The sequence below is a fragment of the Glycine soja genome, chromosome 2, assembly GCF_004193775.1.
Source record: "Glycine soja cultivar W05 chromosome 2, ASM419377v2, whole genome shotgun sequence".
Classification (NCBI taxonomy): Eukaryota; Viridiplantae; Streptophyta; class Magnoliopsida; order Fabales; family Fabaceae; genus Glycine; species Glycine soja.
Window position 1 is genome coordinate 11,072,510 of NC_041003.1, and position 15,036 is coordinate 11,087,545.

General features: G+C 37.0%; 3 protein-coding genes across 4 annotated transcripts; all 3 read right to left on the minus strand.

Annotated features, from left to right (window-relative positions):
• Nucleotides 1-456: 456 nt before the first annotated feature.
• LOC114372627 (putative pentatricopeptide repeat-containing protein At1g69350, mitochondrial) lies at nucleotides 457-1,870 on the minus strand. The gene is made up of 2 exons (XM_028330299.1): nucleotides 946-1,870; nucleotides 457-815 (listed from the first exon to the last, which is right to left on the minus strand). The coding sequence occupies exons 1-2, from the start codon at nucleotides 1,868-1,870 to the stop codon at nucleotides 457-459; spliced, it is 1,284 nt and encodes a 427-aa protein (XP_028186100.1).
• Nucleotides 1,871-2,675: 805 nt separating this feature from the next.
• Nucleotides 2,676-6,345, minus strand: LOC114387061 (clp protease adapter protein ClpF, chloroplastic-like). Of its 2 annotated transcripts, none has more exons than XM_028347177.1 (9): nucleotides 6,272-6,345; nucleotides 5,534-5,938; nucleotides 5,367-5,426; nucleotides 4,949-5,043; nucleotides 4,651-4,823; nucleotides 4,219-4,331; nucleotides 3,606-3,651; nucleotides 3,286-3,326; nucleotides 2,676-3,195 (listed from the first exon to the last, which is right to left on the minus strand). In XM_028347177.1, exons 2-9 carry the CDS (start codon nucleotides 5,846-5,848, stop codon nucleotides 3,055-3,057), a joined length of 984 nt encoding a protein of 327 aa, XP_028202978.1. In that variant the 5' UTR covers nucleotides 5,849-5,938; nucleotides 6,272-6,345; the 3' UTR covers nucleotides 2,676-3,054. The 2 variants fall into 2 exon arrangements, with proteins under 2 accessions (XP_028202978.1, XP_028202985.1); XM_028347184.1 differs by having other exon boundaries at nucleotides 5,534-5,943; nucleotides 6,272-6,328.
• A 6,774-nt stretch (nucleotides 6,346-13,119) lies between these two features.
• On the minus strand, nucleotides 13,120-14,570 carry LOC114370918 (hevamine-A-like). The gene is made up of 2 exons (XM_028328322.1): nucleotides 13,925-14,570; nucleotides 13,120-13,532 (listed from the first exon to the last, which is right to left on the minus strand). The coding sequence occupies exons 1-2, from the start codon at nucleotides 14,511-14,513 to the stop codon at nucleotides 13,231-13,233; spliced, it is 891 nt and encodes a 296-aa protein (XP_028184123.1). The 5' UTR covers nucleotides 14,514-14,570; the 3' UTR covers nucleotides 13,120-13,230.
• Nucleotides 14,571-15,036: the final 466 nt, after the last annotated feature.

The following is a 15,036-nucleotide window of genomic DNA, read 5'->3' on the forward strand; positions in this document are numbered from 1 at the left end:
TTTCAAGAGTTCTGTTGCTGGTAATCGATTACAAACATCTAGTAATCTATTATAGGTTCAAATTTTAAATTCAAAACCCTTTTAAATAGCTATTTTTCAAACTTGTCTTATGATAATCGATTACCAAAGCTTTGCATGTTTTGGAAACACTTTGTTTTGAGGCAAGACTTGATCTTTAGTGAATCTTGAAACAAGGCTTTGTTTGTTGAAACAATCTTGTATTAATCTTGAAGCAATGCTTATCCTTTGAAGCAACCTTGTTTGATTCTTCTTTGGCATAATCAAAATCATGTATACACACATTCACATTCTTCTCCTTTTTGATGATGACAATCATATTATCAAATGATTTCTTTTTAACATCATCAAAACATGCATGATTCACATTCTCCCCTTTTTGATGATGACACTCATTATCAAACAAATTCTTTTTGATATCATCAAAACCTGCACGATTTACATGTCATAATCCCTCATTGAGTTAAAATAGAACTTCCCTTCTTCCACTGATCCGACATGCCTACAGGCAGATAAGATATTTATGAAGGTTACCTCGTTTGGTTTAATATGTGACTCTACCATTTTACTAAAGAGGGTGGTGGCAAAAGTTATTTGACCATGTATGCCATATGCAGCAATCATGGCACTCCATGATACCACACTTTTCTTCGACTTGCTATTGAAAACACCTTGAGCCGTTTTAAGGTCTCCACATTTGGCATACATGTCAACCAGAGATGTATCAATGTAAAGATCCTTCTGCAAACCAGAGACAATGAGCTTATGGTGAATCCATTTTCCTTTCTCAAAATAACCTGAATTGGAGCAAACTTGAGTTGCACTTAAGAAGGTCACTTCATTAATGTCCAGACAATTGAGTCACCTCATCAAATAACTTGAGTGCTTCTACTGAAATGCCATTCTGAGAAAACCCACAAATCATACAGTTCCATGTCACCATGCTTTTCTCCTTCATCTTTTCAAAAATTGTGTATGCCAAATCCACAAAACCACATTTTGAATACATATCCATCAAGGAGTTCTGAACAAATTCATCCACGAAGCCTCTTTTCGTGACATGGCCGTGTATCTGCTGTCCAAATCGTATTGAACCAGCATACATGCAAAGACTAAATGAATCAAGCATTAGCCCCTTTTCCAACATACATGCAAAGAGAACCATGGCCTCCTCGTTCAAACCTTCCAGCGCATAAATTGGTATGAGTGTGTTCCATGATACAACAGTGCTGTTTCCAATTAAACAAAGAATCTTTTCACAACTGCTTATTTTCCAACACGCAGAATAGAAATGCATGAGCGCAGGCCCTAGATCAAGATCAGCACCATCCATTTCTCTCCTCAAAATAAAGCAATGAACTGACTTCCCCTCTTTCAAGCAGCCTAACCTAGCACAGCAACAAAGAACACTAATCATCGTCACTTCATTAACTTCCACTTCCGATTCCTGCATTTTCTTAAAAGCATCAATAGCCTCCTCAAAGCGTCCGTTTTGATTACAAGACGAAATCATTGAAGTCCAACAAGCAGTACTTTGATCAGCAACACTTTCAAACACCCCTTTTGCTCCACGCAAGTAACCACACTGACTGTACATAACAATAAGAGAGTTCCTCACACTTGCATCACCAGCCATCTCTTTCCTGATCACATATCCATGCACTGACCTCACCACCCTCAAACAACCAACTTTATCACCTGCCTCAGCTATGCCAAGCATCGTAACCGAGTCTGGTACAATCCCCTCAGAAACCATCCAAGGCAACATCTCCAACCCTTCTCCCGGTCGTCCATTCTCAACATAACACGTGACAACCGAACTCCATGAAACCAAATCCCTCACGCATTTCATCAAACACCTTGCGAGCACCACTCAAACAACGAAGTGCCAATGACATGATCAATGTCAAGCCCGGACCTAACTATCCTTCCATGCAATTTCCTGCCAGCAACCAAGTCAGAAACCACAGAAACAGCTTTCAGAACAGAAGGGTAGAGGAAGGTGCAGTTTTGGGTGAGGCGTGAACCATTTTGAGTGTGGTGGTGGTAAAGCAAAACCACTTGGTCAAACAAGTAGTGCCAGAGGTAACACTTGACGAGGACGCCGAACATGAAGGAATCGGATGATGGGTGGGTTTCAAAAACGAGTCTTGATGATTGGAGAGAACCCATTTGGGCGTAGGACTCGAGGAGCTTGGTGGAGGCAAGTGGGTCGCTGTGGAGGCCAGTGACGACGAGGTGGGCGTGGAGTTGGGTGAGGGACCTTAAGGTAGAACATGACCTGAACAGCGGCATGTACAATGTCATGTTTTGTTTTTCTGTTTTTTTTTTTTCTAGTTTTTGTGTTCGGGTTTTGGTTGAAAATAATGTGGGATGATGAGGGAGAAGGAAATGGAGTGAGGAGAGTGAAGAGAAAGATAGGGAAGGATCAAGGGAGCGAAATAGGGGAAGGGGAAAGAAGAGCATGAAGCTCGCGGGAACAGAAAAAAAAATTGGATTCCTTTGATTGGTAGTCATGTTCGTAAACAAAAATCTCTCAAAGGTTGGATTCGTTGATCTGAGACCTAAGATCTCTCAAAGGTAATATTTCTGTATAATGATCCCATCTTAGAAATCTTAAGGGGTTTGTAAACTACCAAGGAAAAACACAATGAAAATGCCTCCAAATAGTTCACAAACGTGAACTCATTACTATTCATCCAACTAAAAATCACATAAATATATAATTACATGTATACAAGGTAGGTTAGGTAGGTAATCAGTATCTTCACGACAATGATATGTGCATGAAAAATGAAAACTCATACAACAGAATATAACATTCGACAATGTGAGTGATCACACAGGAAGGCAATCGATCATCATTGTGCATGCGACACAAGGAATGTTTTCTGTCTTTTTAAGTTTCCTGCAAAGCCAATCAACTGATTCATCGAATATATTGTCAGAAGACTTTTAATTTCAACCTCTCAATCCGCAACCCAATTGAACAGTGCATATAGTCTCACATGGGTAATTTAAGCTTTGCCTCCATCTTCATTCATCATTTGGTGGGTCAATGGGTATTTCATGCCTTGGTTTATTGTACTTCTCCCTTAGTTGCTTGATTGGGATGAAATCTCCTGCTGAATCCATTCCATAGAATAGAAAAGAGATGTAGGGATGATCGAATCTTCCCTGGACACCAATAAAAGCGCAAATTAAATGATAGAATCATAGAAATAATAGCATAGTGCATGTCTTTCAAGTATAGATCTATTTACTCACAGTGTCTGGTTTATCAGGTGTTAAAAGATTCTCCTCTGGAACTGCAAAAAATAAAAAGAGAAAAATCAATCTGAAAGTTATTTGTCTTCAGCAAGAAACCAAGAACATAATGGAAATCCATAGTGATACAACAGAAAATATGCATATCAAAGCAGTTAGTCCGCTGGTAAGTGAAATGAATAGATAAGCAATAGTATATAGTGTATAGTATATAATACGAATAACAAAATAATTGTCAACGAGGAAGAGTGGTAGTAAATACCATTAAATCTAATGTAAGTAAACACATAAGCCTACAGAATTAAGTAATCAAGCTTTACCATATGCCACTAATAGATTTGGTTCAGCATGTACATCAACAAGAACCTAGACAATAAAAAAGGAAACAAATTAAATGCCAGCAGTAGCACACTTCTTAACCATAGCCAGTTCAACCATTAACAAAATAAAATAAACTAATATGACAAAAGATCAACAAACAACAAATACATTTCTAACAACCACATTGTCTTGCATGCAAGTAATCATGAAAATGGTGTTTTTATCTAAAATGTCCACTCAGTTTGAAGAGAAACGATTTAAAGAAGCACATCGTCCTCCCACCAACTTGATGCAGCCTATCAAATGATAACAGAGACCATCAAAGTCAACCTTATAATAACAGAGAGCTGACAATTAGTGGTGAAATCTCTTGCATTAAAATTTCCACATGTTATTGCTTAATTAATAATTCCTATGCAGTATTTGTATTGCAGGATCTATTATTCTACAGGTTGAAGTTGAACTGCTATGATTAATAAGAACTGAAGAGTACAAGATGAATGGGCTCTTTGGAATTAGAAAGTCAAAATAAATTAATTCAAAATTAAATTTGACCTTGTAGAAAAAGAATAATTCATGCAATGGGAATTTCTATAATGAAGTTAATCAAACCTGATAAAATGGTTGAGCGGAACCACGAGACAATTTTTTAACTTGTGCATTTTCCATCCATGAACTTGATTCACTGCATACTGGATCCATTCCACAGATCACAGCTCTATAGCCTGCAATGTTTATTAAGGAATAAGCAATCAAAATGTTCGAAGTGTGAAGGGAAACATATCCTCTGCAATTGAGATATTCAAATTATCAAAGTGTACATCCATACGAAAAATTTACAAGGTGTTGCACTATAGATATTTTAGATTTCCATAGCCTACAAGTTGGGTTAGGCAATTATAGCTCCAGAATCATAACTTGCTCTATTGAAAAGCTTCAGAGTACAACCAATAAGCATAATTGTTATTGTTAGATCACATTGCATACTAGAAATGCAATTAATAATAATTTGTCGTATTAATAGAAGGTGTTTCAACCACTTACCAAATTTTTTATGTCTCACTTTCTGCCCCAAGCGGAATGCATATTGAGCATTTTCATGTGCCAAAGCTGTAGCTGATGCAGCTAGAGACTCTGCTTCAAGTTTGGAAATTTCATCACGTAATTCAGCAGCCAAGGCATAATCCTCATTCTCAATAGCTTTCTGGAGGTCTGAACTGCAAGGGAAACAGAATTAATCACTGTCAGTTTTCAAGTTGACCCACACATATGTAAAACGAAGAAAAAGCCAGTGACTCATCAAGAACAAGTCAGCTTGACACAAAAGATAAAGAAAACTAACCGAAGACGTATAATACTTATAGCTTTATCTTGTGCTTCACCTTTTGAAGACAATCCCCTTTTTGACTGTTGTTGCTTGATTACCTCTTCTTCAACCTTTCAAGAATAATATTTATCAAACAAGCTGCAAGTCATTCACTGCTCCAATCCCACAAAATTTAGATAACTTAAAGACACAGAAATATAGACAAAGATACATTCTTACACTAATACACATGCTATTGTTTCAAGCTATAGAGGAACCACTAGTTTCATACACACAAATTCAAGGGGGACAAAAAACAAAATAAATAAAATAAAATCACTGACATAAACTGAAAAGCATGAAGTATACTTCAAGTAAGCCTTGCAAACATTCCACAAAATTTGGTATAGCCATATAGGATACCAGAACAGAATAATTAGCTGATTTATCTAACCTCGGCAAGTTTGTTCCTCAGCTGCTTTGCAATGTCATACTGCTCCATATTTAAAGCGTACTGGCATTCAAAAGTTCCAAACAAATAAAGCATTAAGAACTCTTCCATAAATTTGAAACATGGCCTACACCACTTAACTTCTTACACAAGAGTAAAAGCAGCCAGACCTGCACTCTTGTGGCCAAGTCGAGCTGAAAGAAGAACATCAAGATATCCTCATTAGCGCTCTCGCTGTGCTCCGAACTCGCATCCAACCCTTGTTCTCCCCCTCTAAACATCCATGCTGCTTCAGCCCTAAAATCACTGTGCCTTGTTAAGAACAAGCTCTGCACAGAATTGTTCCAAACCAAGTGTCTGCCATTGGAAGAGGTAATTTGGGATCTCTTGTATGGCTCAAAGGGTGCCATCCAAGATGGTGAGGATCCACATAACCTGCTATTTCCACAGGTTGCCAGAGTGCTCAATGACACAACTTGCACCATTTTTTTAGGGGCAAAAAGCCAAAAAATGATTCCTCACTTAATAGGGTATAACAGAAACACAAATTCACCCTTTTTCTGAAGAGAATGTTCCTGCACTAATGAAAATTACATGAGGGGAAATTATGAAGGTTCAAAACCATAATCTGCAAATTCGAATAATTCATAACCCACTAAAAAAAGAAAGGAAAGATTTAATCTTTCCCTTAAAATTAGCATAATTATGGTCAAATTGGACTTCAACTGAATCATTTCTTATCTGGGTATAGCGAGAAGCATTAGGACTAGAAATGAAAGCCGGAAATAACATGTGGGTATCGTTTTGCTTTTCAGAAAATCAAAGATAAGCTTTGAAATTTGAATGCAATAAAATATGAAGAAAATATTCAGCGAAAATTTCCTGGGAAACAAACAGAAAAACATTACCAACGTGCAGAACAGAAAAACGAGCAGGAGCAGATGATTTCAAACTGCGTCGATGGCCTCACACTCAAGAAAGCAAATATAAAGAATATATATATATATATATATATATATATATATATATATATACTGAAAAAAATATAAAACGAGTTGTTTAAAAGTTTGCCACTTTTCTTTTGTCTCAAGAAAATATTAATTATTACTAACGGTAGTTAATTCAGGTATTATATATTTGATTTCTTTTAAATAAAATTTTAAGTTGGAGTTTTACATGTTTAAAATTTCAGAAAATAGTTTATGTATTATTATTTAATCATAAATATATTGATTTTTATAATAATTATCTTAAAAATTAAATTAATAATAATTTATAGTATTTTATACATAATAATATATTATCAACTGACATTGTAAAAAATTCCTTAGACCAACAAAGAAATTAAGCTGAGAAGATTTTTTTATTTTATTACGAGCATAAAGTTATTTTATATTTTTTTTAATAACAAACTAACAAACTAACATATTAGCATGTATAATAATTTTATTGACTTTTATTATTATATAAATGTTTCCAATTTAAATAAATTATGTCCATTAATCTTTAAAAAATTAAAATAAAATATTAACATCAAACCCAAAATATAGAAGAAAAAACATTTAATAGGAAGATAGAAAATAAAATGATTTTGAATGCTTAGGTATAGATTTTGTTTTGTCAAAACAAAAAGTATAGACTTTTTTTTAAAAGGAAGTAACCATAATGAATGTTCGATGATTCCATTAGAACAGGTATCATAATAAAACATGTAGAACAGTTATCATTATAAAAACATGATGATTTCATAAGAAAAGTGAACAAATGATATCACAGCATGATGGTGGTTGATAGTTAGTTACTTTTGTAAGGCTGCAGTTAGTTATTTTTATTGTAGACAGTTAGGAATTAGGAATTTGACAGCTGGTATGAACCATTATATAAGCTGTAGTCAGTGTACGTAGATCAGATTGATTGAGTGAAATTCTAGCATTTGTCTCATTCATTTTTATCTCTCTAACTCCCCGTGGCACTATTCGCATAAGAAATGATATTATTATCATATTAACATTTTATTAAGTGATTAGTTCTATTTTTAGATTGAGATTTGTTATTCTGTACGAACAGTTTGGCACAAAAACACTACGAATGAATTTGCAATCAATCACTGGATGAAAGAAGATGCACAATAGGGTTAAAAATAAACGAAAAATAAATTAAAACTAACACAACGTCACTGGATAGATTTTGTACAAAAACTTCATTTGTTTCTTTTCAGGGTAGAAAGATGTGATCAGAGTTTAAATTGGAACAGAGTGAGTTTTCCAACTAGAGAAAATGTTCTTGCCCTTGCACATTAATGAAATGTGCAATTGGTGTTAGAATTCATTTCTGATATCTTCAGATTATTTTGTGACTTATGATTTTATCTCTTAATTTCTATTATATGACTGCTTCTCAAAATAATTCACAAGTAGCAAAGGATAGTTCAGGTAAAAACTTGTTCACAAAACATGTAACAATATATATTGATCGCACACCACCACTACAAGATTAAATATCATAATTACATATACCAATAAGCCCTCAGATACATTTATATTTTAGGCATGGCTCTTGATGGAAGAACTGTATCCACTCTGACCATCATATTTTGAAGAGCCCTTAATTGCTGGAAGCACTTAGGAAGTAAGATCATTCACAACAATGAATTCACTAATCACTGCCTGCAGCCTCAGGAGAAGCTGGTAGCCCCAATAAGATATTGTTGGCTGGGATATCTGATGTTCATTGCTTCTATGCATCCTCAAGGTTGGTAATTTCACTAGAGAGGCAAGGAGGGTTGTTGTTGTAGAATTTGACCCAAATTATCAGTGGAAACTTAATGTTATTTGACACCTACTTAGAAAAGGAGATAGAAGAGACAGAAAATGTAGATATGATAAGTAATATGATGTGAGAAAAGTCTATGCATGTACAGTTGTTTCTTAAAATAAAATAATTGTGTGTGTAGCATTCTAAAATAGTGATGTATGTGATCCACATGCTAAATGACAACAGAAGTCTAAATTTATAGTCGTAAATAAACAAAAGCTTTATAAGGTAACAAATTGCATTCACGAATTGTGTTATTCTGCCAATTCATGTTCGGAAATCTATTAATCACCTAAAATGGAAGTAATTAGACTTAGAGGTTCAAGCAACACCTTAAAATACAATAAATTTTAAATTTCAACGTGTCAGTAAAGTGTGTATATATAGTTTATTTTTCTTCCATCTAGTGGTTGTGATAGGCATAATGACATACAAGCAACAACACGAGCAAGGCCAAAGAGACATAGTAATACCCCTACATACTTGAAGGATTTTGTTTAATGGCATAGTGATGAGCTAACAACTTTGTCTGCCATTGCCTTAGACCATCTTGTCTGCCAATTCCCATCCTGTTAGGATCTTTATCACCTTGTAACCACAAAATTATAAATTCTATTAGTACAATACCATTATAAATACCAATTACATTTAATAAGGCAGAATCAATCAATGAAATTTCACTCTTCTAATCTTTTCTTTTATACTTCTAGAGGTACTGGCCCTCGAAGTCCAAAGTTGTGAGTGAAGAACCTAACATTTTGGTGCTCTCGTTGTCCCTATTCCATGGCCGAATCCACCCATTCAAAGGTGTCCTTTGACAGGCTTGAGGATGCCATTGTGAAGCTCACTTTGAACCACTTATCCTTCAGTGAATCCATCCACACCAGACACTCAAGCTTGATGAACTGATCCATAGCTTAGCCACCAAGGACTCTGCTACTTCTTCCCCTTCTTCTTCGACTGCTCCTCCTTCTTCAGCAACTTCCGTGCACTCACATCGCATGAAACTGGATGTTCATGCTTTGATGGCAATGACCCCCTCGGTTGGATCTTCAAGATCAACCAATTTTTTGAGTACCACTCCACTCCAGAACACAAGTGCTTGACCATTGCTTCGTTCTACATGGATGGTTGCACTCTGGCCTGGTTTTAGTGGATGACCAGTAATGGTCAACTCACGTCTTGGCCAGTCTTCCTGGAATCCCTTCAAACACGATTCGCTGCATCTCAGTATGAGGACCCCATTGGTGTCTTGTTCAAGCTCACGCAACGCAACATTGTTAACAACTACCTCTTCGAGTTTGAAGACTTAGCTAATCGCATTATTGGTCTTCCTTCGTCGTTCCTTTTGAGCTGTTTCATCTCTGGACTCACGTCGGAAATCCGTCCCGAGGTCCAGGCCTTGCAACCATTAACGCTGGTTCAGGTAGCGAGGCTAGCCTGTCTTTAAGAGGACAATCTCTTTGATCAGCGACGAACATCACGCGGTAGGGTTAACCCTGTGCCTTGCTCTCCACCTTTACCCACTTCTTCGACACTTCCTCCTCCATTGTTACCCACTCCTTCGAGGCTTCACTCACCCGTGCCGCTCAAACCACTTTCTCTGGAGGAACTAGCTTCACGGCACGAGTGCGACCTTTGCTTCAATTACGATGAGAAGTTCCACCGCGACCACAAATGCGCCTCTAGGGTTTTCCTTATCATCGTTGATGATGATGACGACACTAAGGAGGACTCCCATCATATAAACCCACCCGACCCGCCTGTCGCTCATGACCTGGACCAGGCCCAAATCAGTTTTCATTCATTGTTGGGCCATTTGGCCCTAGAAACATTGCGGTTATTGGGTTCTGCCAACAACCACCAAGTGGTGATCTTAGTTGATAGGGGTAGCACCCACAACTTTGTCCAGGAGTCCTTGGCTTCTCAGTTGGGCCTCGTGTCACGGGTTACCACTCACTTTCGAGTTATGGTGGACAATGGTCAATACCTTCAGTGCCACTTTCTTTGCGAGGTGGTTCCCGTTCAAGTCCAGGGCATCATATTCCTTGTTGACATTCATCTCTTATCATTACATGGCGCCAATTTGGTTCTCGAAGTTCAGGGGCTCAAGTCTTTGGGCCATGTACTTATAGATTATAATGCCTTATCAATGCAGTTTTTCCATGATGACCATCTCGTGGAGCTCAAAGGCGAAGTTGACTCTACACTTCAAATGCTTACTCCACCACAACTTCATCACATCATCCACACAAAGGACGTCAATGCATATTTTCACATTTCCATTACCCCTACAGAGCTTCCTTTGACCCAAACGTCCTCTACCCAAATTCTTCTAGAAATCTAGACTCTCCTAACCAAATTTGAACCTCTATTTAAGCCACCCCAGTCCTTACCACCTTCACGCCCCACTAACAACCATATACACCTTATCCCCAATTCTGAACCCGTTAATGTGCGGCTGTAACGGTACCCCCATTTTCAGAAACAAGAGATTGAAGCCCAAGTAGACTTCATGTTGCAGAAAGGACTTATCCGCCCTAGTACTAGCCCTTTCTCCTCCCCTGTTCTGCTGGTTAAGAAGCATGACGACACATGACGCTTCTGTGTGGGCTACCATGCATTGAATGCCATAACGATCAAGGATAGTTTCCTAATTCCCACCATCGATGAACTTCTGGACGAACTGGGAGGTGTCAACTGGTATTCCAAGCTAGACCTTCTACAAGGGTACCGTTAAATCCTCATGCATGAGGACGATATCTGTAAAACTTCCTTTCAAACTCATCATGGTTACTATGAGTTCAAGGTGATGCCATTCGACCTATGTAACGCCTTTTCTTCTTTCTAGGCCACTATGAATGCAACCTTTCGACCATATCTTCATCATTTTGTTATCGTCTTCTTTGATGATATCTTAATTTACAGTCGAACATTAGACGAGCACTTGGGTCACTTGGGGAAGGCATTTCAGGTCCTGCTGGCTGGATAATTCGTTCTTAAATTGTCAAAGTGTTCCCTAGCTCAGAATCAGGTTGAGTATTAGGATCATGTGGTATCATCGCAAGGAGTTGAACCTGTAGAGTCCAAAATACAAGCCATTCAACAATGGCCTACTCCATAATCCACTAGAGCCTTGCGCAGTTTCTTGGGCCTCACAAGATTTTATCGTAGGTTTATTTGGGGATATGCCTCTATCACGGCGCCATTGAACAAATTGACCACGAAGGACCCATTTGAGTGGTCCCAGGAAGCCCATCAGGCCTTCACTGCCTTGAAGGAGGCCTTGACCACAACCCCTATTTTAACGTTGCCAGATTTTTCCCTTCCGTTCACCTTGGAGCCTGATGCGTCTGGTGTCGACATGGGTGCAATTTTATCTCAGAACGGCCATCCCATTGCCTTCTTTAGTAAGTCGTTTAGCCCCAAATTGCTTTGGAGATTGAAAGATGCAAAGATGTGGAAGGTTTGCATCAGGCCTTACAACATATGATTGTCTTGAAGAAGTTAACATTATGGGATGTTCCAAACCTAGAATTCTTGCCTGATTGTTTTGGAAACCTTCCCTTGCTTCTCATAATAAGGATTTATAAGTGTTCCAAGTTGAGGTGTCTTCCAATGAGCCTAAGCCTTAGCATTATGCAATATTTAACCCTTGTTTTTTCTATTAATTCCTCTGGATTAGATTAAAAACATTTATTGAATGAAGTATACAACTCTAAGGATGAATCAGAAAATCAATCTTTATTGGCTCTGCCTCCTCTTTTCTATGAAGAGAATAATGAGTCTTTTTATCAAAGGATCATAAAAAAAAAATGGGTCCAGACCACTTGCAGGAATAATCTGAAAGATCCAAATTCCAAATTAGTGGTATTGTGAATTGTACTCTACATGTAAATTTACAAAGCAGCACCCAAAGAAAAAAACAAAACATTGTTTGCAAAATACATCATATTCTACAAAGTGGAATGCAGAGAACAAGCAGAACAGTTTCCAATAGTACAGGAATGCATTGCACCTCAAACTTGCAAACCATTTGCATATTTAGAATTTTTTTTTATGTGGTTCAAGCATAGGAAAGTCCAGGAAATCAAGTATCTCCTTTTTAGTATAAAATTTCAAAGTTTCATAACTGCATAAGTATACGAGATGTTAACCAAACACTCAGTCAAATTCAAGAGAGGGACCGAATTGAGTTCTTTAAAATAATTTAGCAAATCAATTTATCAAGATCCTGAAGAATATATATAAGAATAGGAATAACCCAAGAAATGATTCAATTCATGATAAATGCTAAAACCCAATCAACAATTTCTATATAAAGATTAATGAAAATGTGATGAGACGAGAAAAGGTATCATTATAAAACTTGTAGATAAAAGAAAATGAAAAAAGTGCCTAGTCACTTTTATTAGATTTGATTACAATTTTTACTTATATAATGTACACATTTCAATATGGCAATCGCAGTAAGTATAATATTTATTTTTTCTCAGGATAGAAATAAGTTATCAGAGTTTAAATGGGATAAGAATGGGTTTTGCAACTAGAGAAAAGCTTATTGCACATTAATGAAATGTGCAATTGGTGTACTACAATGCGGTGTGCAAAGTCATCTAGGATATACAGTAAAAATTGAACTAAGTTCAGACGTCTCAGTTTTATAATCTTTTTGAAGACAATTATCTCACGAATTCTCACTCTACATGGCTCCATGTGACTATGTGAATTTTTTCTACCTGGCCACCCCGTTCTCAACTTTGGGAACACAAGTACACAACACTGCAAGCACCAACTTGAAATTCTTATTCGGATATGCATATAGACTGTTAAAATTCATTTCTGTTACTTCATATTCTTTTGTGACTTTATAGTTTTATTTCCTAATTTCTATTATGACTGCTTCTGAAAATAATGCACAAGTAGCACAGGGTAGTTCAGGTAAAAACTTGTACACAAAACATGTAATAATATATATTGATCACACACCACCACTACAAGATTTAGTATCATACATTACATACACCTATATGCACTCAGATACATTTATATTTTAGACATGGCTCTTGATGGAGGAACTGTATCCACTCTGGCCATCATAGTACCTAGACCACAGCATAACACCCCCATATTTGGAAGAGCCCTTAATTGCTGGAAGCACTTTAGATGTAAGATCATTCACATCAATGAATCCACTGCCTGCAGCCTCAGTGGAAGCTGGTAGCCCCAAGAAGATCTTGTTGGCTGGGATATCTGAAGTCCATTGCTTCCATGCATCTTCAAGGTTGGTAACTTCACTAGAGTATTGGCAAGGAGGGTTGTTGTAGAATTGGACCCAAACATTGTCAAAAAGACCTGCAAAAATGATCAGTGGACATCTTATGTTATTTGATGCCTAGTGAGAGAAAAAGATAGAAGAGAGATAAATGTAAATATAATAAGTAATATCATATGAAACAAAACCTATGTACAGTTTCTTAGATGTTATTTGTATTATTCTCGAATTAGAATTGGATTTTCACCTTAGTAATACTAATATACTTAATCCTTTAATACAAACTTTTATTATGCAGATTACTGAGGTGTAACTTTAATTTTAATTCGATAACAAGATAAACAACACCTATAGAGATAGAATTGTATCTAAGTTTTGTCCTATAATATGATAAGAGAAAGACAGAGAGAAATGATAAGTGTCCATGAGGTATATATAATTAAAGGGTGTCCATATATCATTATTTGTATACCTGTCTTGAGGGCATTGCCTATCCAAGCATCAGGAAAAGGACATTGAGGGGCTGCAGTCAAGTACACTTTTCTGCCCTTGTTGCTGTACCCTTTGAGGTACCTTGCAAGATCATCCCAATACAAGTTTGATCCTCCCTCAATGTCAAAGTCAATGCCGTCAAGAACAGCGGGTCCAAGAGGGCGAGAAGGAGAGCTTCCCCCCAAGAAGTTGTTCCAAAGGTAAGTAGCCACTTGCCTTGCATCCTGAGGGGATGCAAGGAAGTAGCTACCAGCACCTCCTCCTAAAGACAACAACACCTTGATGCCTTTGGCTTGACAAGATTTGATGTCAGAGCTCAACTTGGTGCACTCATTACTATAGGGATCACAATGGCCAGCAAGGTTTATCATTGGAGTTTGGCCATTGCCAAATGTTGGCAAAAAGGCCAAAATTGCATACTCATAGTTCCCTGTGGCACATGTCTCTGCTAGTGTGCCTTCATTGCCATTCTGGCCCCAGTAGATTGCAATGCTGCCAGCATTTGAACCACTTGCTAGTGCCAACAGTGCCAAAGTGAAGAATGAGAGTGAGGTTGCCAAGTTTGCCATTTCAAAGTAGCAAGCAAGGTCTATTGAAGTTTATGTCAATGAACTTGAGCTGTTTTCTTTTGCTGATTCTTGCTACTAAGAGAAAGGCTTTTTATAAGGGTAACATAACATGCCTCTAATTCTAACCTAAATAGGTTTGTTTACTTTTTTGAACATGAGATCGTGGATTGGCAGTCACTTCATCTCATATACAGTCCAATTTTTCAATCATTGATGTTGATCTTAGCTTTTGTTTCCACTTAGCTTTTGCAAAACAATCATAACACCAGTCAAATGCAACTGAGGGCAATATTTTTTTTTTTTTTAAAATGTTACCTACTTCAAGGGTGGAGTTACAATTATGTATGCAGGAAATGTTCATCTATGAATCTACCAATTTGCTTTGATATCTAACAATATTCTCCTGTTGTGCCATACACATATTTTTTAAAATTATTTGCTTCTTCAGGGGTGTAGTTACAATTATATATGGAAAGAAATGGTTCATCTATGAATATACCATCTTTTGTTAGGAAAAAAAATC